Source organism: Neurospora tetraspora, assembly GCF_033439725.1.
Source record: "Neurospora tetraspora strain CBS 560.94 chromosome Unknown B0H65scaffold_7, whole genome shotgun sequence".
Lineage (NCBI taxonomy): Eukaryota > Fungi > Ascomycota > Sordariomycetes > Sordariales > Sordariaceae > Neurospora > Neurospora tetraspora.
The window spans coordinates 3,170,517-3,195,255 of record NW_026944389.1 but is presented as its reverse complement, the minus strand read 5'-3'; the positions used below and the strand labels follow the sequence as shown (position 1 = coordinate 3,195,255).

At 42.1% G+C, this 24,739-nt stretch overlaps 4 protein-coding genes across 4 annotated transcripts; 1 reads left to right on the top strand and 3 right to left on the bottom strand.

The window, feature by feature from the left end:
- Positions 1–3,796: 3,796 nt before the first annotated feature.
- Positions 3,797–6,348, bottom strand: B0H65DRAFT_531780 (Pre-mRNA cleavage complex II protein Clp1-domain-containing protein). The gene is made up of 4 exons (XM_062828948.1): positions 6,089–6,348; positions 5,001–5,919; positions 4,654–4,920; positions 3,797–4,557 (listed from the first exon to the last, which is right to left on the bottom strand). Exons 1-4 carry the CDS (start codon positions 6,122–6,124, stop codon positions 4,295–4,297), a joined length of 1,485 nt encoding a protein of 494 aa, XP_062678855.1. The 5' UTR covers positions 6,125–6,348; the 3' UTR covers positions 3,797–4,294.
- A 623-nt stretch (positions 6,349–6,971) lies between these two features.
- On the bottom strand, positions 6,972–8,292 carry B0H65DRAFT_433268 (inositol polyphosphate kinase-domain-containing protein; the record flags this gene model as incomplete). The annotated part of the gene is made up of 2 exons (XM_062825059.1): positions 6,972–8,163; positions 8,225–8,292. The coding sequence occupies 2 exons, from the start codon at positions 8,290–8,292 to the stop codon at positions 6,972–6,974; spliced, it is 1,260 nt and encodes a 419-aa protein (XP_062678854.1).
- A 2,917-nt stretch (positions 8,293–11,209) lies between these two features.
- On the top strand, positions 11,210–13,430 carry B0H65DRAFT_302069 (Argonaute siRNA chaperone complex subunit Arb1-domain-containing protein). The gene is made up of 3 exons (XM_062823152.1): positions 11,210–11,535; positions 11,622–12,003; positions 12,054–13,430. The coding sequence occupies exons 1-3, from the start codon at positions 11,289–11,291 to the stop codon at positions 13,051–13,053; spliced, it is 1,629 nt and encodes a 542-aa protein (XP_062678853.1). The 5' UTR covers positions 11,210–11,288; the 3' UTR covers positions 13,054–13,430.
- A 341-nt stretch (positions 13,431–13,771) lies between these two features.
- On the bottom strand, positions 13,772–14,454 carry B0H65DRAFT_302060 (uncharacterized protein). Its single transcript, XM_062823151.1, has 2 exons — positions 14,288–14,454; positions 13,772–14,199 (listed from the first exon to the last, which is right to left on the bottom strand). The coding sequence occupies exons 1-2, from the start codon at positions 14,343–14,345 to the stop codon at positions 13,787–13,789; spliced, it is 471 nt and encodes a 156-aa protein (XP_062678852.1). The 5' UTR covers positions 14,346–14,454; the 3' UTR covers positions 13,772–13,786.
- Between the last annotated feature and the right edge of the window lie 10,285 nt (positions 14,455–24,739).

Sequence of the window (24,739 nt, the reverse complement as noted above, 5' to 3'; positions counted from 1 at the left end):
ATACATTCCAGATAGCGGAAAGCACATCCGATTCTCTGGCAGTCGGGCCCCACCCCACGCAACATCCCCTCCAACGGGCACTGTGCCATTGTAGGGAAAACATTTTATATCATTCCCCGGCACTTGCAACTTGATTGTCCCACCCCATCTCGTCATCATCCTGCAAAGAGCCATGCTGCCTTGGCTGATGAGCATTGGATCTCAAAGGTCGGTCCGGGTGCGAGTACCGGAGCATGTCTGATTGGGATGCCGACTTGATGATTACTCACGAGGCACCATGAGTGAGTGTCAGGCTCTGCCTACTGCTGCGCATTGTCTGGACTTTGGCGCGGGATGCCTGATCCAGCACGGTATGTATACACGTTGAATTCAATGGCGAGTGCCGCAATATGCGCAACTGGCCAGCCATTTTCAAACCAGAATCTCAAGCCACCAAGTTGTGAGGCTGTCTCTTGATTGGCCTTGATCATGGTCTCACCCGGACGACTTTCCACCAACCAAGGGCACTCCTCTCTTCACCCACGGGTGATCAACTCGACAGACAGGGGGATCATCTCGACTCGACATGGGAATCCCCAACCGTGGCTGAGGGCTCCATGAGATGCAGTCTAAAAGTCTTCGCCTCTGTCCGAAACATTACAAATATCTTACATACCTCCTCGTTTATCACCAGAGTTCGGCGACCAAAAACCGAGCGAGACTCACAATGCCTCACTGCCACATGTCGCCGCCGCCATCAGAGTACATAGCCGAGGTAGTGTACGAGCCGCCACCATGTGGGAGTCTCAGATTTGGATATTAGGGGACCATATCCACATCCAGTCCGCTCCGCGGTATCTTTCGCTCGCTTCAACACCGAGCAACACCGGGCATTCAGGCATTGTATGAGGCTAGGCTAGCCAGAAGAAACTTGGTAAACGACGCTGAGATCGGGTCTGCACGGCATGGTGGCATGAGGGGATCTCAAGGTAAGGAGGCAAGGCATCCAGTGGGCATTGGGCATTGAAACAGGTGGTTTTTGGCGGGCGAGTGAAGACAGTTACAGATCTCGACAGAGTTCCCAGAAGTCCGGGGCTGCAAGGACAAAATCGCCGTTCTCGGGCTTGATGTTGCTGATCAATAGCACGGATCTGTGTCGTCAATCTCGCGCGCAAATCACAGGCTTTGCTCATCTCACTTGGACGTGGGTGGACTTTCTGGCGGTTACTCTTTTTAGAAATCGTCAAGGTTCTCTTTAGCGGGAAATTGCTCCTTGGCTCTTGATGCCTCACAGCAAGCGGTCGGAGACGTCTCCGGTGGATACATATTTTTGAAGAAACCCCGCTGGTAGCCTAGCAACTAGCCCTCTCTCGCTCACAACTTGCTCCATCTTGCGGGTTTGCGGTCTGTCCAGACAACTGGAAAATGAGCGGACTGGAGCACACCGGTGAACACTTCACCAGTCACCACAGCCGCGGAAGTGACAGCTCGTCAGCCAGCCATTCCGGCCCTCTCAGCCCCAAGCCTAGACTGACTTCGAGATATCCAACCGCTAGTTTGAGAATAAGCAAAATCCCACGAGGTATCGAGATATCTGAACCATTTGGGCTTCTCTACAACCCAATAGCCCTGTCTCTTCTTCTTTCTTTTCTCCCCTCCTCTTCCTCCCGCGCAAAATATCCCGACACTTCGCAAGCCACCACCCCATCCATCCATCAAAGACTTTTTGGTCGTGCAAATCCCAAGGGGATCTCAAGGGGTGAAAATGGCAATCGAGTGAAAGTGACACTTGGACCTTCCCATCTTGAATTAGGCAAAATAGTCCGGCACGCAGCGCCAGCGATCCGTCCTTCGCTCCCCGTAACGTCTCCCGACACTCTGGTTAAGCTCGTCCATCTTGCTGGGCAGACTGGGTTGGCACGGACAACCATTTGACCAGAGGAGGAGTGCTAAGGACAGACGGGGATAGCGGGTACCACATGCCGGGAATTGCAAAGTGGGGCCCGCCTCTCCTCGAACCGAATGACCCCGGCCCCGCGGGATGGTTCCGTCCAGTCCCGTTCCGTCCTTTTTCTCATCCATGTCTTCAGATGAACGAACCGTTTTCCGTACCCGAAGGTCTCCGCCCGCCCGCGCGCGACTCTCCTCACCCCTTCGAATCCCGGCGGTCAACGAGTATCATATGTTTTTCATAAGGTAACAACAACGAATCCAGGTGACTACCTACACTAGGTAGGTATTATCGAGGTAGTATCTCACCTGAAGCATCACAAAGACGGTCAACCGCCCAAACTTCCTCCCAGTCCCCGGGCCCTTCCCCGAGAGTCTCAAGGGGGGGGCCAGAATATCCTAGTCCAGGAGTCTCTCGTACGACCAAAAGGAATCCAGGGCGGGCGGCCCTCCCCTCGTTTCGTCCCTACTCCTTCCTCAGTCCTTGCACAAAGGAAAATATTAACTGAAGAGGAAACGCCCCAACGGTCCTCGCTCGCCAACGGAATTAATACCTGCAGAACGGTGGAGCTACCAAGCCCCGTAACCGGAAGGCCTTCCGCTCTTTTGTCACCCTCTGCTTCGTACTTGGCGATACTACAGGACGAAATTACGGAAATTGTCCATTCTTCAAAATGCAACGCAACGGATAGTTCTCATGGAGCGAGAGCAGTGATCGTGTTCATTCACGGAATGAAGGGGTATGTATCCCTTTTTTTGTGAAATGGGGGAGGGGGGTGGAAGGGGGGAAGGGGGGGGGTCTTGGGGCTTCGGCTACCGTAACCAGTTGGCCCTGACGTCCCTGACCGGGTATGTACCTGTATGAACAAAGACGCGTAGGAAAGCCATCATATGACGCTCACAACCTTGGACGGGAACCTTGGATGAGCCCCCTTCAGAGTTCAACGGTTCCCGTCCGTCCGTCCCCGTCCGCCCGGTTACGATACCCATTGTCCTCCTGAATGCATGCAGGGAAAGCCTTGATTTGATGAAGGCCATCATGGGGGTGGGTACTGGATGGGTTTTCCAACGTTCAACGTTTCGATCATCCTTAATGTGAGAGAAATGATTTCATGCCAACGATTGGAAAGAGAGTCATGAAAGATAGGGGCCAATTGAAAAATAAGTGAAAGTTCCATGAGCCTTTCCAATATATTCTACCCATGTCGTTACTTTGGTTGAAATAGTAAGACGCTGGTTTACCACTACAGAAGAGACAGAATGGTGACGCCGACTCTCTTCACCACCATACCATACCCTTACCGAGTTAATTTGTTCAAAAACCAGGTGGAAAACAGAAAGTCATCATTATCGTCATTCTGGTCGGTGTTCATGTCATTGAGCATTTTTCGAGTGCAGACTATCAAAACTGCAGGTCGCTACACAGATTCCAGCAAATCGATGCTTTATGTCAATTAATTGTACGGGTGAGAGAGGCTATTTCGAATGTCACAAAAAACCTACCTAGGTAATGAAGAAACTATTAAAATATTCAGAGAATCTTGACTCGAGACGAGTGTCCAAACTAATATCTTGCTTCCACCATCATTGGAATTGAGCCAAGGGAGACGAAAAGGAGTAGCCAATGTTATCCACCTGTTTATTCACTTTGTCTTGAACAACAGGCGAATGGACCAAGATTCCGTTTCCATACTGTGAAGAGCATAGACAAGTCCTACCTACACTGGTTGTTCCATCTCCAACATCGATTACATTCAGAGACTGGAACCGCAACATTGCTTGCTTGCTTGGTCTACTCACATTTTTGAGAATACTTTGATGAAAGTTCTGATAGAACCTTCATTGATGCACTTGATGATGATGCTAGATTGCCTTCCGACAAGGTTTAAGAACCGATCGTTTGCTACTAAAAACGGCCAACAAAAAGGTGTTATTGGGATTTCAAACCAGGTTCCTAACCATGAAACACATACATACGTCCATGCAAAATAGGAATGAATAATGCGGCGTAGGAGTGTTGCAAAATACCTACAACTGACTGATGCTTTTCGCGTATTCCAATAAGGACCACTGAAATAATAATCACCACGCATAACGAAGACCGCAACGAAAAGGATAAGAAAGTACCAAATGAATCACCATTCCCGCTGACTCTCATGCTAGGTAATGACACCCAAAAGCAACAACAACAAAACACCTTTTATATGCCATTTTCACCATATCCCATCTCAAAACCCAAACAAACGCTAGCCGTACCCGCCAATTCCTGCCACGCCCTTAAACAGGCCACAAGCTCGTTTCTCTCTTGCAGGCTCATCCGCTGACCACCATCTTCCATTCGCACCCACATCACGTTCTGGCGAGCCTACGCCAGCAAGTTGAGATACGGTTCCGGCCAGCGTCCCCAGATCAGCGGGTGGTTACCCAGCCGACCGCTGACCGGCGACAGGAACTTGACCCGCCTGCGCTCCTGGTCCACGTCGGCGATGACGATGAAGCCCAGGACCGAGGAGAAACGGATCGCCTGCGGCGAGTCGGTCACGGATGCGATCATGACTGCTAGCGTCCAGTGGGCCATTTCGGGGGTGATTTCGACTCGCTCGAGGACTGGTGCGCCTTCGTAGGGTTCTATTTGGTGTCGATACAGGCGTTAGCTTAGATTCTCGGTAGGTAGGGTGAAGATAGTAGTTGGGCGTGCATAGAGAAGAGAAAGACAAGACTCACCTTCGGGCGCCTTGAAAACGACCAGCTCGTCGAAACTGGCCGATTGTGTAAAGGGGCTCAGTCGCGCCTTGATGCCACCAAAGAAGTACTCCTTAATCGCCGTCTCTGTCGACTTCTGCCTCCACCCCTTGTCTATCTGCACAGCGCCATCCGACTTGTCTAATCCGAGGACGGTGATCGGCTCTCCAAAGCTCGTCTTTTCGCTTGCAAACTGCTGCCCAAGTTCTGTCTTTAACTGTTCGGAGCCGAGCACAACGACGTAGTTGGCTATAAGTCGCACACCGTTCGTTAGCTTTCAAGCACCATTTTTCCTCGAAACCATATCAGATAGAAGAAGAAAAACTCACCATCAAACTGCCTAACCGCCCACCCCAACAGCTCCTGCCCCTCCTTATCCCCCGCCTCCACCGGCGCCGTATCAACCAACAACCCCGCCACCCTCACATCCCGATTCCTCTCAAACTTGCGCTTGACCAACACCGCCAGCCGCTCCGTCATCTGCCTCCACATGTCCACGTCGTCCTCCACCTTCTCGCGTCCAAAGTAAAAGGTAAGCGGGTTCTTGACCGGCACCGCGCTCGGCCCGCTAATCGGCGTGTTCGTCACGCCAAACCCGCCCGCCGGCTCCTCCACGTCCATCAGCGTGCCGAACACCGCCGCGCCCAGCGTTCCGGGAAGACACAGCAGCCCGTCGGTCGGGTTCAGGTTGGCCACCAGCGGCTGGGAGCCCATGCGCGTGGCGAGGGCGGCGAGGAGCTTGACCAAAGAGGTCTTGCCGACGCAGCGGGGACCGCAGACTAGCACTCTTGGTCCCGGTTTTGGCCTTGTCGCTCCTGCTCCTGCTCCTCTCCCTTGTTGTTGTTGTTGTTGTTGAAGGTGGTGTGTTGGGTGTAGTTGTGCATGCGCGGCCGCGGCGCGCTCGTGGTCTTGTAAGCCGAAGTGGAGGTTTAGGTAGCTAAGCATGGGCGACTGTTCCGGGCTCGGGTATTCGACCACGCGGTCCTCGAGGGGGTAGCCGCCCGTGTTGTTGATCTCGAGGGTACATCCTTGGTCTGTGAAGAGCTTCGATTTGGTGCCGGGGAGGAATGTGTACACGCAGTTGGGGGCGAGTTCGGTGCCATCGCGCTCAGCGGTGCCGGCTACGAGGCGGACGGTGACTCCGGCGGCGGAGGAGTTCGATGAGAAGGTACTGTGTTGGTGGGGGATCGAGAAGCGCCATTCGCCGAACGGTCGGAGGTTGATGGTTCGCTGGGTAGATGTGGGAGCCTAGATTCTCGTAGACGGGCAAATAGCAGGCGATGGTTAGCTGGTACGATCTCTATAGACGGGTCACGAGTGCGACAACGGATAAGGCTTGGAGGGGATGGTGATGACGTTGGATACGCGGCGCGCCTATACGAAGCATGTCCGCCCGAGAGCTTCTTGGTTCGTTTACCTGTGGAGCTATCTGACCGAGGCCTGGAATTGACATGGCGGGCTGTGTTTCAGCGCGTGAACGAGATGATTCACAGGCTGTTGGATATGTATTATTCCTCCTTTTGTAGAGGTTTTGTCTACGTTTGCGCCGATTGGAGTGGAAGTTGTACTCTCAGAGTTTAAAGTCCAACCTGTGGCATGCAGGGATGATTGTCGCATGCAGGTGGAAGAGCTGATGCTCACTGCAGCAAGGCTGTTTGTTGGAGCTGAGTTTAGCGGCTGCAGTGGGGCTCAAACGTTGTATACCCTGGAGGTAGCGTGTCAAGCTGAGGTCATTGTCTTGGGCTCGGTTGGGGTCTTCGCTTTTCATCCCATCTCGAGTTTCGAACTCACCTGGCAGGTTAAAAGCAGTCACAGGCTTTCCATTTACTTCCTGGAGAGTTGGTCAAAATTCAGACATAGAAGCATTCATGGAATAGTAGTTTTGATCAAGAACGAAACAGTCAAACGTGGTACCTTGTTCGAACACAGAGATATGAATTGTCATCATGCACAAGAGCATTCAGATGATGATACAGCCAAGTTAGAGATCTGACAAGATTATCGAGTAACCGCGTGCAATGAAAATGAGGGGTATATTGAATGAAAAGAAAACCGTCCCCCAAATAGACCCGTATAGCTCGTTGGCCTTCTTTTGATGATGTTCATAACGGACATTAAAAACCTCTCCTCTACCTATGCATATATATGTGTATATGCCGTCTTCCCTTTTCATCTCTTTCTCTGCCTCTAACCAGCCCGTGACATGCTCTAACCGTAGTCTCGCAAAGTAGCCACAGTTGCAATCCCAAACGCCTTGAAATGCCGCCTTAACTCCACGATTGCCTTGGGAAACCCGCCCTTCAATCATCTGCCAGCTGTTCAAAGATCTTGATCAAACTCCGAACGCCAAACAGGGCGTTCTCGTCCGGGCCTTGTCCGGGTGTCCACTCGGCATGTGCAAAGTCGATGAGTTTGAGTGAGTAAATGCGAGGAATATCGCCGTTCGAGGAACCAGAAATGCTCTCTGCGTCGGAATCCGCAGCGAATTGCATGTCATGGGAGCCAGGTGCCTGAGCCAGGTTCGCCAATATCATGTTTTGGCTGATGGCCGTGTTGATCGGGAACACCATTTGCCCCTCGTCATCCATCTCGATGCCACTATCAACGCGAGATGCAGATAGACCTGGCGTGTACGGTCCATCTTCCTTCTTGTATTGCTCACCCGACATGTCGGCTCTAGTCCGGTCAAGCGCAGCTCTCAGCGCGTTGCCATCTCCTTCGAATGTGAACAGCAAGCTCGCAGAGTACATTCTGCTCTCCTCCGAGGCCAACACCTCCTCGATGTGCCTTAGGTCATTAAGGAAAAGACCCGCAATGATCTTGCCGAGTTCCTCATCTATACCGGCCTGAGGATTGAAAATGAACTTGCGCATCGCCTCCACAAGATTATCCGCCTTGACTTGATTCCGGCCGTACATCTTGTCGTAGACCTTATAATCCTGCTCGTCCAGCTCACCAGGGTTGGTGGATCCCTTGTAAACGCGCATGCCGGCGATGCGAAACCCGTGCGAGCCATTTGTGGTTTCCTTGCTGATTATATCAAACCGCTTTTGCTTCTCCTTAGGCGCATCATCCGCCCACAGCCGCTTGCCGAGTTTAGCGTCCATAATGTTAGGACGCGTGTAACCGTACGCCGAATTCTCCAGTACCACCGACTTATTGGTCTCGATCTTCCTGGACTTGGCCTTTTCCGTCCACTCTTTGCCAACGCTCGGCGCGGGGGACTGGGCGGCGGCCTCAGCAGCCTGTTCCTTTCCAAACTTAATAATCTCTTCTTTTGTTTCCTTGGAGATTATTTCGGAAACAGCGGGGAGCTGTTCGTCCAAGTCCCTGACGCTTGTCGAATCGTTGAGTTCTAGCTCGCCCATAAAAACGGGCATCAAGTCGGCGAAAGCCTGGTGGCTCTCATTGGCCGTCTTGTAAAACTGGAGCTCCTGATCGGTGCAGGGCTTAATGAAGAGTTCGCCTTGAGAATCGCACAATGTACCGTCACTGCCCGAAAGGTTAACAACCCAGCCTTTCTATATAGTCTGGAGACAAGAAAGCAACATACTGGCCGGCAACCGCAAGGTTGTAGGGCTTGAGCTCATGGTGCTTGGGTATCGGTGTCGAGCCCATCATGTTTGCGGTTTGTATCAGGGCGTTTACCGAGATATCGCGTGTCGTGTCCTCGCGGTTTGGATGGGCCTTGGTGAGCAGACTGTTTGGCGGCAGTTCAGGTGAGAGGCGTCGCTGCTAGCTGACAGCAGAGGGGCACGAGTGCGACTTTTGGGCGGATCGTGACCGGCGCTCGCAATTTCATGGACTTAAGGTTGTCAGGTCGTGAGTAGTATTCGAAGTGATACACGTTTCAGGCAGCGGGCGCTCGATTAAAGTCGCATAGCAGTTGACATTCGGAGAAGGGAGAGGCCAAGGTCAAGGGCTCGGGACCTGGGGCTTATGTATTCCGGGAAACAGGAAAGGGGGAAAGGGGGGGGACAAACAAATTTGGAAGCCGATGTGTTGGAGGCGGAGTGGTACCCGTCATGCATCACCACATCCCACGGTCGTCGGCGAGGTTACCTCTACCTGCTGGTACAAGTGCTCAGCTGCCAATATGTGGCTGCAGTGGGTATCGATGTCAAAGGATGCACGTACAGCCCTTGTCTTGATGGGGAACCAAAGAGAGCTGGAGCTTCACCAACGCGCACTCCCCGCGCCAGTGTTCCATTCCAGGTTGGTTCCTTCCTTTGTGAGTTCCCTCACAGCGGTTCGAGACAGCCAGGCACGGACACTGCAACAGGGCACCAGATTTGCGGGAGGGCACGAGCGCTGGAAAATGCAGCGAGCGCGCTAGGTTCGTTGCAGATGGGGCGAGGGGCTGCGTCCAATCAGACGCGTTCATAGCCCTCCCCACCGGGCCCTTCCAGGAGACCAAAGACCCACTATTGGACCTTTCCAGCCTGGACGGCGGCAGGACAGACCGGGGGGTTTCCCGCGAGGGGGTGAGCTGCGCCTTCATCAAGTCACAAATCGAAGACATCTGGATGGACATTCTACCACTTTTCGCAATCTCAACATTTCACGATATTGAGAGGGTGGCGGAAGAGCCTCCTCCAAGTTTGACCACACAGCCACGTTTTTTCGACCTCGTTAATGGTCCCGCCATGCATTCTGCCTCGTCATTTCGTCCATTCAAAATGCGAGTCTTAGTCTTATTCCCTTGCCCGCCGCATCCGATCCGAATTTGGGCGCCGCATATCGCGAAGAGCGCGAATCAGAGCGGATCTTGGAACAAAAAAGGCCCTCATTCATATGATCAACGATGAGCAATAGTCAGCCATATATACGCGGGGTTTGTCTGATACGGGCCAACCGGTAGTTGGTGGATGAGCAAGACCGACGGTTGATGTGACTCGGTAGACCTGTGCTTGATGTCTCAGACGGTCGCAGTCGGAGGGCAAAATGATCAGGTCAAAGCCGGCTTACTGTTGTGGAAGTACGACAATGAGCCTCTCACATGGACAACCGTGGGTTGGCTGACCTTTCACCAACTGCCAACCTAAAATGTCTCGCATATACGTCAACGGCTCTTTGACTACCTTATTACACACTTACAGCGAGCGCTTAGCTAGGTAAACCGAATTGTTCGATCTCGATACCGTATATCTGACACCTGGCACAGATCAGATCGAGATTTGGGGTCCTGATACAAGTGTTGGGAACATTGGTCTATACACTAGGTACTCGCTCCAAAGCTGGAACGACCCCGGCTGCCAGGTTGGTATAACCTCAATTTCCACCCGCGTCAACGTTTACTCCCAGTGGAGAGACGCTTTTTAGTCTGCTATACCAAATATCTCAAAGAGGTAGCGCCCATACTTCCTTTCTATCGATATGTTTGTCCTATCGGCGCTTGTCGCAGACGCGAGTGTCCCGCCCCAAGCAAAGCAGCAAATGGAGGCGCCTATAGTGCGGAGTCAAGGGAGACATCCGCAGGAGGCTTGGTGGCGGGTAAGGGGTAGAGGTATCTGCAAGAAAGTAGAGGTAACTGTACTGCCACCACATGCGACCATATATTTCCACTTTGTCGGTCAGGTGTTGTGTTGGGAGATCAGTCGCCTGCTCTTTGTCTCTTCCTCGCGATTTTGATCTGAAAAAATGAGGAGTAGAAAGATCTTAGGCGCAACCTGGTACCGCTTTTTTCCGTTCAACTCGGATTTATCCCCACGTTATACTGGCCAATGAAGTAGTTTCGTGAGGTCTGCGTGCTACGTTGCGGCGTCGACCTGCATGTTGTTCTTAGATACAATTGGCCAAATAGCGTGGGGATAAATCCGAGATGAATGAAAAAAAGCGGTATGGCAGATGAGAGCTTACACTGGAGCGTTTGCAGTCTGCAGCTGTTTGGCAGGCGAGTGAAGAGAAAGCTCCTTCGTTCCTGCCGATTCAACACCACGCCAAGCCTCGTCACAACCGGAAGGTTTGTCTCGGAGTACCTTACCAGACCCAAAACTTCCATGCAGTTTGCAGTCTCTTCTAAGAAACCGTTTGGCAAGGTCATCCGGCATAGAGTCAGTGACTACCAGGTTTATCTCATGGACCACGGATGCGATGAAAACATGATGGTGCCTTCCGTTTACTACGCGGGAGAGCAGTGAAGGGGTTGACATCGGACGAGTGTCAGATCTCGAAATCGTCCCATCAACTATGGCAGGACTACCTCTACTGCCTTCTTTCCGCTTCCTTTTCTCTTCCGGTCCGTACTTTTGCCAGTACAAAATCTTTTCTCACGTCGGGAACCTTTCTCTGGACGCAACCTTACAGTCTTTCTCTACAATTTTGCCTTTCGCACACCGACCAAAAGGTAGCGACAACAAACCAGCAGGCAGTCTTAGCCGCAAAACAGCAAGCTTTGGCAAATCTGGACCACACGCGTACGTTCTGCGCAAGTTTCCCTCACCGCAAGACGATTCGTGAGTAAACCGTCGGCGAGTGTCCCTCCACCGTCACATCTTACACACCTGTCACTCACCGAAAGACCAACAGGGACGGAGAGGTGTAATATTTTCACAGCCACCACAAACCACTAGGCCTGAATCACTCCCCGCCCATCTGGTTCGCTTACACCCTTGAGCATGTCTACTCACGCCAATGACTCCGCCTCTTCGGGGGACGTTCCGGTGGAAGTGACCGCAGCCAGACCGTCCTCAGACAACGATAGCGCCGCCGCCCAGGTTGAGGAGGACAGCAAGCCGTCGAATGACAACACCAGTCCCGTTGATGGCAAGGAGAACATGGCCTTGACCGAAGATGCAAAGCCCAAGAAGAAGAAAAAGTCCAAGAAGAGCAAGAGTAAGAAGAAGCGCCCCACAGGCTTTGAAGGTGAGTTTGACGTCTTTCTCTATGACGATCGCAAGCCCACGCACTATTCCCATTTGGACGGCATATTGACATCTTTCTACTGTCAGAGTACTTTTGCGACGCCCCCATGACGCCGGCCGAGTACGAAGAGGAGAGGAAGTCCATTTACCCCCCCAACCGACCGTTCGTTGACCGCATCGAGGAATGCATTCAACGCTACCGTGCCCGTCGCCGCTTCGATAGCGCGAAGGAAAACTTATTCAGCAGATATCTGTTCCTGGGCGGCATTGATACCACCGCTCGCCAATTTCAGGGTACCGCGTCGCTCACCAGTCATGACTTGGACGGCTTGGACAAGGACGACATCCGTGACATCGCGGCCAACGACTACGTGGAGCGTAAGCCTGGTCTGCATGCTTCTCGCTACTATAATCCCAACCAGCCGGAGCACTGGGATGTCGATTTCACCGGCGTGGTCGCTGGATTTTTGTTAGTCCAACTTGTCTCCCCCTTGGCTGTTATAACGCTAACCTTCCCAGATCCGAGACCCTGGTTCGTCTGACCACCCCCGGAGCAGCAGACTATGCGGCTGGCGTAGATCTTGTATCCAACTTCCTCAAGTATGTCGATCTTCACGACGTCTGCCCCGAGTACGCCGAGGACATCAAGAATGCTCAAAGGGTGTGTCAGAAGGCCCACGAGGAGATGCCTTCGCTCGTCCAGATCCTCCGCCTCCTCCCAGGTAATTTCAGTTCTGCCGCCCGTCTGGTTACCTGCGAGGACGATGATGAAAACGCCTGGGCACGTGAAGTGATGGACGACCAAACCTGCCGCCGGAAGATCGGCATCGTGATGTCCATTCTTATGAGCTCCAAGTGCGGACACGAAAACGGCATCAAGTTCGAAGAGCTGACCGGATTCCCGACCGTCACCAAGACGATCACTCAGCAGGCGTACGAGGTAGTGGGCATCGTTTTGCCCAACGCCGAGTGCCACGCCAAGTTCAAGAACATTAACAAGCACCTCGGTGACGCCAACGCCAACGCGATCAAGCCCTGCGGCCTCCTTCAGGTGAAGCCCACCGTTATTCGCAACGGCTGGGAGAACACGATGCACAAGTCGGTGGAGGATGTCACCTACAATTTGGTGATGGAGGAGGAGATCTTGGCCCTGATGAAGGTTGGCTTCAAGTTCGAGATGGACATTTGCCTGTTGAACTACGGCATGGGATTCATCAAGAAATCCGTGGACGGCCATCCGACCTTTTACGAATTCCTGCCCCAGGAGCTTATGTGGGGATACAAGGAGCCGGTGGCGAATCCCAGGCCGGGCCCGAGCATTCACAACCCTACCGGATCGTTTGAGGGCGGTGATGGCATGGGCGACTTCTTGAACAATGACCCGGAGGATGATGCCCCGGGTGATGCTGCCCCGGGTGGTGCTACCCCGGTTGATACTGCCCCAGTTGGTGTTGCCCCGGTTGGTTCTGCCTCGGTTAGTTATGCACCCGAAGATGATGATGTTGAGTGGGCACTTTAGTTCGTGCAGGCTGCGCGTTGCAAAGACCCAGCCGAGTTGCCATGAACATGACTCGATGGAGAGACGGATAGAGCTGGAGAGCTTGGGGTGTGGTCTCACCACCGATGTTACATAGAATCTCGGCCGCTAAACGTGGAGGCTAGCTACCGACAGGGATATTCCACAATTTCCTTGTTCATCATGGACCAGAGAATTAGCACAGGTCGCTGAAAATAATCGAAAATTGAATTTCACTATTGCCGTTCCAAATCCCATGCTCCCTATATACCCTTACAATAACCCAACACCGGACGCGTGATTACCCCATTGTGGTAAGCCATCATCAAGAGCAGAAAACCCCAACGCGCAAAAGTATAACTTGTCCCATCCCTCCCTTAATATGCCTGCTTGACCCAATAATCTCCTAAAGCCCATCGATATCTTCTTAACCTATGCCAGAACCCTGATCAACAGCAACCGCTCATCCATGCCACGGAGATCCGTAAAAAGGAAACCACTGCGTCGCCAAAGCCAAATGCGACGGCCACGGTTGCTGGGGTCCGCAACACTGTTTTTCGTGACACTCACAAGCGCACTGGCAATCGCAATCCGCGCTCTTCCAATCCTTGAAAGAACGAATAGCATCCTCCGTCTTGGCAGATGTAGAAGTAGAAGTATTAACAGTGGGTGTCGTTGTGTCACCAGCGCCGGGTACCACTACTAGCTCCCGAGCAGCAGAAGAAGATGAAGGACCCTAATCCTGCGTCTGAATCTTATGATCACCCGCTACCACTTGCGCATAACTCGGCGGGGGCGCGGCATGGTCGTCGCCGCTGCTGGGGCCGGCATGCGCGATGCCAGAATCCTGAGGCGCGTGGCCAGCGGTGGTGCCGTAGTTCATGTTTCCTTGTCGCTGGGGCTGCTGGTGCTTGTTGGCACGTTGCTGGTGGCGACCACCGGTTTGGTTGCCGTTTTGATCGTGGACAAAGACATAGATGCGTTGACCACCTTCAACACGGCCGGACTCATTGGCGTCGTAGTCGAATGGCGGGGTCGGGTTCTTCGCGATGATGTACCAGGAGTGCAGGAGGCCGGGCAGGAAGCCGAGGACGCAGAGGAGGAGGTTGATGAAGGCGTCGGCGGAGCAGATGCCGGATTTTACCCAGACTGTTTTTGGGAGGAGGGGATGGGGTTAGTGGATGATCGTAGATAGCATCAAAAGGCGGCTTCGTGTGGATCGTGATGCTCAACTTACCAGGCAGAGGTGGGAAGAGAATAGCTAGGAAGCCGAGGAAGATGTCAGTGGAACACATTATTGTGCTTGTGTACCGTGCAACCTTAGTAAAAGAATGCCGATAAAGACTGAGAGAAATTCTGCGACACGTTTGACGATAAATAGGTAGCTAGAAAAACGAAGGTGTTGATGTTTAAGAGAGTCGAAAACGATGTAAGACGAATGGTGGAAAGATGGACTGATGGAGCATGGAGGCTGCGGAATGATGCAACCGATGGGGCTTCGTCACTGAACGGGTCACGCGCGGAAGAGGCCAGGCCCTGCGCCAGGCAGGGGGGCTTGCGTAAGCTGCGAGGAATCTGTCAGAATGCACGGTTGAGTTAAAAGTGGGTAAATCTCTGTATTGATGTGTGTGTGTAGAAGAGTGCTGTGGAACTAGAGTTGGGGGCTCCTAGAGTATTAGGGAGGTCTGTAGCTAGATTCTGGGTGGCTGGGAGGCTAGTCCTCATTTAGAGCCCCCTTCTTACTGGCTGGATTTAACCCTCCAAATTGATACACCTCCCCAGTTGAAGTCTTATAGAGACAAAACTGCCTAGAAATAAAGCTATTCCTAGTATTATATGACTATCCTAAGATTTATCTCTTTATTAATCTTATTTATCTCGATGTATACTATTATATTCTCCCATCTTTTCGATTCCTTGTCCTTTATTGAATCTATTCCTATTAGCTTTATGAACGTTATATGCTTCTAGAAGTCTAATACCTTCGTTAAACCGTTTGTAGGTATTTTGGCCGTTTTTAAATACTTGATTTTTATTCTTTTAGTAAACACCTCTTATTTTACCTAATATTTGTAGATATCTACGTATTTAAACTTTGTTATTAGTTTTGTAGCTTCTACGGTTAAGACCCTAATAGTTTATTAATTATTATAGTTTAGGGTAGGAATAGGATTAATTAGCCTTACTATAAGATTAGTAATAAATTTTATTATAAAGAGGGCTTCCTTAATTATATTAGTAAATATAATAAGCTTTACCTCGGTTATAGAAGTAGCTATAGTTACCCATTTAATAGTACTTTAATAAATTAGCCCTCTAAAGAATTATATTGTAAATCTTTAAGAATTTTTATAATTTGTAAAATTGTTTATAAATAACGAATCTAAAGTAATCCGGAATACTTTATTACTTCTATAGTAGAGTACTATATTAGTAGTAGTATAGAAGTAGTAGAGTATTTTATTTATAGCCTTATAATAGTTTGGATTAGGGTTATAATTATATTTAGAGAGACGACTAGCGGCGAAGGCAATATTTAAGCGTATAATAATAGCGGTATATAATATCGAACCTACTTTAACTTAATATAAGTATATTAAATAAAGGGAAACTTTATCTTAAAAGGGAATTAGCTCGACGTTAAATATAGGGATTGAAATAATACGTTTAGTATTTGTAAGGTAGTAAATCTTCTATAAATATAAGCGTTAAAATAATTAGATCTTTCTTACTTAACAGTTTCGAATAATTTCAATACCTAGGAACTATTATAGTTCGTTTCCTCTAAATATGTAATATTACTAATTAAAATTATCTATATATTCTTATATAGCGGTAGCCTTATTAGGGTAATACGCGAAAATTATATTATTAATATAATAAAAAACGAAGATGCCGTCGTTAACGAAAATATACGGCTCTTTAAAAATTAGTTCGAAACCTAAATTTTAAAAATACTTACAAATTCTCGTTATTAAAAGAGTAGGGAACGTTATAAGCTGTATAGAGCCTTAAATATTTTAAGGACATTCCTTAGAATTTTATAGCTTGGAGGTATATATATATAAATATTTTTATTTATATAAGTATTAACGAAGGTATTAACGGTATTATATTAAATAAATTCGAAGTTGAACCGGACGGTTATAGCGATAAAAGTATAGAAAGAGCGGCTAGCGAAAATAGAAGCGTATATTTCCTACCCTACCTTTTTTACTTATTGATTTCTATAGACGACGAGGTAGGCTTTAATTTTATTAAGTTTACCGTTTTTAAAGAACTTATACGTATATACTTATTTATAGTTAAGGATTTACTTACTTCGAATATGTAGCTCGTCCTTATCAACTTCTAACTAAATTCTTATTTCTTTATAGTTATTAAAATAGGTTTACTTTGTTTGTTTAAAGAGGTCTCTAGGGATATAGTAGTTAAAAGATTTATAGTTTTAGGCGCTAAGGGAAAATAGTATTTATAGATAGATTAAACCTTATTTGTATAAATTAGGGATTTAAACTCCCCTTTAGTAATAATTTTATTATTACGGATAAATCGTTATAATTCTATTTTTATAACGGGTTTACTGTTATATATTACTATAGGTTAATAAAATCTATTAGTATTAAAGGCGGCCTTCTAGGGCTCGCGAAATATACGTATAGGTTTTATTAATAATTATATTACTAGTTAAAATAATTTTATTTCTGTTTGTAAGAATAATATAATTTAATAAGCCTTTATAGTTTAATAATTTGCTTTGGCCGGCTATAGGTATTAATTTCCTTAGGAAGCCCGCGTTAAATAATTTATGATAGTAGGGGGCGTTAATAACTTTTAAATACAATAGATTATATTTACAATTATTCTATATTTTAAATAGTGTTTTATTAATAATTTTATTTGGATACTTATTCTTTAGGTAGACGATTGTTTAAAGAAGGATTAGCTATAAGCGACGGTTAAAATTACTATCCTTTAAAATAGTAGTAAAGCACTTTTATAAAATCCTATTGAAGCGTTCTAATGTACCATATTATTTATACTAATTAATTATTAAATATATTAATTATATAAAGCGGTTCGTATATTATAATTAAAATTATTTATTAGTATTTTCGCTAGCCCAATTAAAGTGAATATAGTAAATTCTGTTTTCTAACCTATTAAATTTGTTATATTACTATTCTACTATATAAAGAAACTCGTCCTTAATTTTAATAGTATAGGCCTAAACGTACTACGTAAAATTGTTTATAATAATAACCTAATACTATTGTCTTTATAGACCCTTAAAGCGAAAGGAGCTATAAATATTTATATAAATATATTTAAGGAGCTAATTCCCCTTGCGTATTAATTCTTTGTAAGGAATTTATTTTAAATGGCCTAATATATATTTATCATAAAAATAAGTATTAGGGACGGGGTAAATATTAGTAAATATCGTTTAAAGGGAGAGGATATTTCCTTTGCTAAAATTAGTAAAATAATTATATTATATTTTAAACTTCTTTCATTCGATAATATAAGCGGTGAAAATAAAGGGTAGTATTTAATTACTAGTTAGTTAATATACTATATATATTCTATTAGCGTTAAAGTTTTTAAAGCGGATTTTCTAATTATAGAGTCCTATTACTAAGCCGTTTCCGAATATTATAATAAAACCCTTATAATCGAATCATAATATAGATAGGAGGTTATAAGCGATCCGGGGTAAATAGTACGCGCCTTCTAATAGGATATAAGACGAATCGCCTTTATAAATAAAAGTACGTAATAAATAAATAATTATTACTTGTAGGGTAATTTTTATATTATTTATTCTTATAATAAGAAGGCTAGTATAGGGGCGAAGGCTTTCAAAACCGGCTTTATTATAGAAGAAGTAATTTGTAGTATTAGAATCGATAATAATAATATATTTAAAGTTATTTAGAAATTCGCGACGAAATTCTAAGGCGGATAGTATAGCGACGCGTTCTACGAGCCTAGAATTGAATAGCGGGGCTACAATAGGGAAAAGTAAATTAGCCGAAAAGGCATCGATATAAATAGGGTTAGAATTAATTAATTATATAATAATTAGATAATTCGAAGCGGTAAATATTAATAATAGTAAAGCTATTGAGAGCGTAGTATTTAAAGTAGTAAATATTAATAATAGTAAAATTACTAAAGACGGCGATATAAATAAAGAATATATAATTAATAAGGATGGATATAGGGACGGATATAGGGATAGAGAAATAAACAGCGGGTTAGTTATAATAAAATTGAATATTTGTTATAGGCATTACTGCCTTGTTCCTGTATATAGATGCACATGCACATGTGCTACATTGGTGCAGCCAGCTGAATATAGCTATTTAATTGTAGTATATTTAGTAGTCTGGGCATAGACTATTATTATGTGACGGTATGATTGTTCTGGGTAGGTCTATGTCTATAGACCTATACCCTATGCTCTATATAGTTCTCGTACGCGTATAGGATTCTCTTTTTATTCTTCATATAATAATTAAAATTTTACTTTAGTGTTTATTCGCGCCTTATAATACTTTATTGTACTTAACCTTCGTATTAAAGCGTAACGAATAATTTCGGATTAATTAAATTTAGTAAGAGTTATTATAGTAATTTAGTCTTCGCGATATTATTTCTTAGCGAATCGTATAATCGCCCATTTCGAATTAAAGATTTATTACAATAATAGTCGATATTGAATAAGTATTTAAAAATATTATAAGTATAAGCGTCGTAGAAGAACGATATGGTAAATATTTTTTTTTAATTATTTTAATTACTTAAATAAGATATTTAGCGCCTAGATCCTTAGCGATAGTTAAATGGACTTTACTATAATCTTTCCGTTATTATTAGATAATTTTAACGTTTTATTAGTTATTTATAATAATAACCCTAATTTAGGCTTGAAGGTTTTACCCGACTTCGCAATATAAGTATATAATTACGAGGAAATTATAAAATTACTTTATTATTTTAATAAGAAGATTAACGAATTAGATAAAAATGTTATAGCTTAGTAGAACCGGGCGTTTCAATTCAAATAGGAGGTTAAAATTTATATCGAAAAAATCGAAGTCGATACTAATAAGGCGATTAAACGTATTAATACCCTCGAAGCTACGAAGAAGTAATTTATTAAATAATTTAATACTTTATAGGCTCAATATAATTTAATTATTAATAATAATACTTCGTTATAGTTTAAAGTAGTTATTTTCGAGTAAGATAAGATTTAATTCAATTATAATTTAGCGATTATAATTAGTAAGAAGGAGGGCGATTATTTGAAATTTCCTAGATTTATTAAAGATAATTAATATAATTTTAAAAGATAATTATATTTAATTAAATAAAGTACCAATTAAAATTATATTTATTAAAATTGCAGCTAAGATTTCCGGCGAGGAATTCGCTAAAACTTGGGAATAAATTAAAGAGTTCTAAATTAACCTTCGTCTTACTAAAGAAAACAAAGTTATTGTTAAGGATAAAATTTAAATTAATACCGACGCAGCTAAATTTAAAGCTTCGGTCGAAGATAAAAGTATAGAAGAAATCCCTAAAGGAATAAATTAAGCTTGTAATACTAACGCTAAGAATATTAATAATAACGGCCTTATAGGATTGAGTACGGGTAGTATTAGTAGTATTAATATAAATAGCAGTCTTAGTAATAAGGGCCTTAAAGGATTAAGTATGATTAGTTTTAATAATATAGGCGGCAGTCTTAATAATAATTATTTGAAAGGATTGGGCCCGGGTTTCAATATAAACGGCGATTTTAACGATAGAGGATTTAATTTCGGTTATCCTAATAGCCCCGGCGGTCCTAGAGGTTTTAGAAGTCCCGGTTATTTTAAAAGTCCCGGTAGTAGTGGAGGCGGAAGTTTTCTTAGCAATAATAGAGGCGGTAGTTTCCTACCCGCTCCTCCTCCCTTTCTTTCTCCTAATCTTGCCTTTTAACCCTAAAGTAGTAGTAATTATCGTTATAATTTTTATAAAAATTCTAATTATTGTACGGGCGAGGAAATTAATACGTTTAAACGTTATAATTCTTTTGTAACTTTGTATATTGATATTTATATTAAATAGATAGTTGATACCTACGTTTTTCCCGATAAGAGGATTAAATTATTATATACAATATTTTATTTAGGCGGCGAAGTTAAAGTTACTATTACCGAATATTTTTAAAAGATTTTAGATAATTTTTAATTTACCTTAATTCTTGTTTTAAGTAGGGAAACGTTATAACTATAATTGAAAGGGCTTTAGCTTAATTTAAATAGATAAGTAAATTCGTTAATTATTACAATTTCAAAGCTTAGTTCATTATATTAATTAATCGTTGTAATTATAATATAACGACGAAAGTACGTATATTCAAGGCTAAAGTTTCGAAAAATTTAAATAAAACTATTATGTATTAGGCTTTACCCCCAGTTTATAATATTTAAATTAAATAGATTATACTTTACTATAGTTTAATTAAATTATTAAATGAAACTACTTTTTACAATAACGGAAATTAGAATACTATTAATAATAATAGCGGTAGTAATAGTAGTAATAAACCGAAGGATTTTAATACTATAGAAATCGACTACGTTAAATTTAAAGAGATTTGTAAAAACGTTTTATAAGACCATTATAATAAAAACCTATATATAAATTATAAATGAAATGGTTATATAGTTCGTTAATATACTAATAATATTTATTTTAGCAATTGTAATAAGTAGACTACTAATAAGGGTAAAAACATAGGTATTAATATATATAAGAAGGCCTTAATTACTAACTATATTATAGTGGATACGGTTAATCCGGTTTTAGCTGCCCTGGCGGCTTTAGCTATTTCGGCTACTCCGGTAAGGCCTTTATTAATTAGTCTTTTATAAAATGAGTTTATTTGGAATTTAAATAATTAAATAGGGTAAGACCTTTTTATTTAACCGATAGCGAGTTTAAAGAATGGGTAGAATAGTACATGAAGATGATAATATATATTAATAATTATAAAGAAATTATTAAATTCTTTATAACCGATTTAATAGCCGAATATCTAATCATTTTAGGCTAGCCTTAATTGTAATTCTATAATCTAAATATTAATTAGGTAATTAATAAAATTACTTGGAACTTAGCGTACGTAAGTATATATATAGATTGCCTTGTAGTTATTATAGCCGTAGTAATCCTTAAATTTATAACTGTACTTAAATTAGAAATAAATTTAGATGCAGACTTAAATTCGGATACAAATACGGAAGCGGACCCCAATAAAGCTAGAAGAATATAGAAGGCCTTAAGGAGGCGGTAAATTATTAATAGTAAAAAAACGCTAATTTAGGTAGTTAATATTAATACTACAAAGGTACTTAAAAGAAGCTAAACTATAATAATAGAGCCCCCTTTATAATTAGTACTAATAAGGAGTTTCGAAGAACCTTTCAATCCTATAAGGAAATTAAATTTAATTAAAGTTAAAATAAAGGTATAAACAATAAGGGGACGTAAAGTATAAATTATAATGAGACTAGAACGGTTTAAATATACTTACTCTCAATTATTCGAACTGATAATTAAAATAAGTCCCTTAAATTTAAAAGATTTTAAATTTCTTAATAGCAAAATCTTTATATTTAATTTACAAATAAAGGGGTTAAAATTAATTTAATTACTTAAGCAAAACTATAGGAAGTCTAAAAAGATAAACCCTACGTATTAATACTAGCACTATCCAAAGACGCTTAGCGGAATATTATATAGGGCCGGGAAGAATTATATAAATAGTATTTTAAAAGTAAAGAAATTTACGATTTTATCAACATTTATAAAATTAAAATTATAAGAGAACGGATTTCGGCTACATTTTTAAGGCCGAAGGAGACTGCCCGTTCGTTCGTAGACCGGGTTTATAATGTAGGTTTAACCGAAGCGAACTTAGTATTACCAGCCGACTTAAAGGAAGGTAAGGGCCCGGTGGAGCCTAAATAATTAACGTTATTAATTAAAATCGATACAATTTATAATATTATAGAGGAAGATATATGAAAATTTATAAAGAAATTTTTGAAGCTAAAATATACATTGAAGGAAGTTAAAATTAGATTCCTAAACGAATATAAAGACTTTTTAAAAGTAGCTAACCCTAAGGATACCGATATAATATTAGAATATAGGTCCTACAATTATAAAATCAAATTAAAACTAGGGAATAAAGTTCTATTATATTTAAAAGTACATTTAATATCCCTTTAAGAATTTAAAGTTATTAAATAATAATTCGACGATAATTTGTCGAAGGGATTTATTCGACCTTCGACGTCCGACGTAGCCTCCCTAATACTATTAATACGTAAACTAAGTAGTAGCATAAAAATTTATATTAATTATAAAAATATTAATTATATTTTGTTAAAGAATAATTATCCTTTACTTTTAATTAAGGAAACTTTGGATATTATTTATAAAGTTAAGTAATTTACAAAGGTGGATATTATTATAATTTTTAATAAATCTTATATAGTAAAAAACTATAAATAGTTAATAGCTTTTATTATAGAGTTTAATTTGTACGAGTTGCTAGTATATCCCTTCAGTTTATTCGGAGCGCTAATTTCGTTTTAAAATTTTATTAACAATATATTGTACAATATTTTCAATATACATACTATAATATATGTCGACGACGTCTTAATCTTTCTAAAGATATACGAAGAATATATTAAATATATTAGGGAAATGGTTTAGCCCTTTATCGACGCAAGCTTAGAAATCAACATTAATAAATACAAATTCTATACGTAGAAAATTAAATATTTAAGTTTAATTACTATTTTAGGCAGTATTGGAATAGATTTTAAAAAGGTAGAAATAATTATTAAATAGGAAGTATTAATAAATAGGCGCTAGCTATAACGTTTCTTAGGCTTTACTAACTTTTATAGAAAGTTTATAACAGGATTTTTAATTATAAGTAAGCCTCTATATAAATTAATTAAGAAGATTATTAATTAGTATTAGAATAAAGAATATAATAATACTTTTAAAGTTTTAAAGATAGTATTTATATTAGTACTAATCCTAAAAATTTATAATTAGGAAAAACTTATAATAGTAGAAGTCGATGCTTCGGATTAGTCTACGGGAAGTATTTTATTATAAATGTATAACGGGGAATTATATCCGATTATTTATTTCTTTACGAAGTATATTACGGCCGAATATAATTACAATATTTATAATAAAGAATTATTCGTTATAATTAAAATATTAGAGGAATAGAGATTAGAATTAGAGGATATAGTATAGTCGTTTGAAATTATTATGGACTATAAAAATTTAAAGACCTTTAGTACTATGAAAAAATTTATACCTAGGTATATAAAGTCGTTAAAATTCTTATCGAAATTTAATTTTACAATTAAATATAGGCCGGGTTTTATAAATATACGTCCTGATGCGTTAAGCTGGAAATTTGAATACGTTCCTAGGGATGCGGAGGACAATAGATTATAAGTTAGGAAGAAGTTATTTATTGATTCCGATTATTTTAATAAGAGCAACTCTATCTACACGGGGATAAAGCTCTATCCGCACGGGGATAAAAATATAATATAAAGTAAAACTCGGCAAGATTAAAATATATTGTGCCAAAAGTAGTATTAAACTACTCATAGAATTTTAATAGAATTTACTATATAGGCGGCGCCTTATACAATAGAAAATCCACTTAAATATCTCCTATTCCTAACTTTGAGTTTTTATTTTTGTTCTTTTTATTATCGCTATTAATTAGAAGGGCTATAAGGCATGTGCGCCCGCGGCCTAGGGCTTATAAAATGCAGAAAAAATCAATGAAAATTCCAAGCCCTTAAACGAGCTTTGACCCCCTTTATTCGAAGCGAGACATTAGATTTTGAAATTTAGTCCCCGTGCGGATAGAGTTTTATCCCCGTGCAGATAGAGTTACTCTTTAATAAAGGATTATTTAGTAATTTAATAGATATAGATAGCGAATTTTTTATTATTAATATAATAAACAATAAGAGCGAACCCTTAGTAATTTATAGTTTAGAAGATAGTATCAAAGAGGATAATAACGGATTAAGTATTTATACGGATAATTTAGTGGATTTATTATATATTAATTCCCATATAATAATAGATATTAGAGAAGCTTTTAAAATAGGCACCCGTTTACCGAAATATATTAAAAAGATAATACTAATCTCCTTTATTAAATATTATATAGTTAATAATAGGGTAATATTCTAGAATAGGTTAGTGATTCCTTCAGACGATAAAAAAGTGTAGTTAGACTTAATTTATTATATTTATTCTTTAGTATAAAGTGGCTATTTAGGAAGGGATAAGATAATAGCCTTAATATATAAATATTTGTAGTTAAATATAGTCGTAGGAGTAAATACGTATTATAGGGTTTATATACCGTATAGTAAGATTAAAGTTACGAGAATTTCATTAATTAATTTCTTTAAATGATTATTAATCCTTTACGCGCTATGGAGAGATATTTTAATTGATTACGTTATTTTATTTCTTAAATTATAAAGGGCGGGTAGGGGCGTAGAATATTAGTATATATTAATCATTGTAAAATATTTAATTAAAATAAGGTACTTTATCCTAA

Bases quoted from the DNA above. Each gene is read 5' to 3' on its own strand.
- B0H65DRAFT_531780 (XM_062828948.1), bottom strand. From the start codon at position 6,124: ATGTCAATTCCAGGCCTCGGTCAGATAGCTCCACAG. The intron at 5,920-6,088 runs GTAAACGAACCA...ACGAGAATCTAG, and splicing joins TCGGTCAGATAGCTCCACAG to GCTCCCACATCTACCCAGCG. The intron at 4,921-5,000 runs GTGAGTTTTTCT...TGCGACTTATAG, and splicing joins GGCGGTTAGGCAGTTTGATG to CCAACTACGTCGTTGTGCTC.
- B0H65DRAFT_302069 (XM_062823152.1), top strand. From the start codon at position 11,289: ATGTCTACTCACGCCAATGACTCCGCCTCTTCGGGGGACGTTCCGGTG. The intron at 11,536-11,621 runs GTGAGTTTGACG...TTCTACTGTCAG, and splicing joins GCGCCCCACAGGCTTTGAAG to AGTACTTTTGCGACGCCCCC. The intron at 12,004-12,053 runs GTTAGTCCAACT...TAACCTTCCCAG, and splicing joins GGCGTGGTCGCTGGATTTTT to ATCCGAGACCCTGGTTCGTC.
- B0H65DRAFT_302060 (XM_062823151.1), bottom strand. From the start codon at position 14,345: ATGTGTTCCACTGACATCTTCCTCGGCTTCCTAGCTATTCTCTTCCCA. The intron at 14,200-14,287 runs GTAAGTTGAGCA...TCCCAAAAACAG, and splicing joins TCTCTTCCCACCTCTGCCTG to TCTGGGTAAAATCCGGCATC.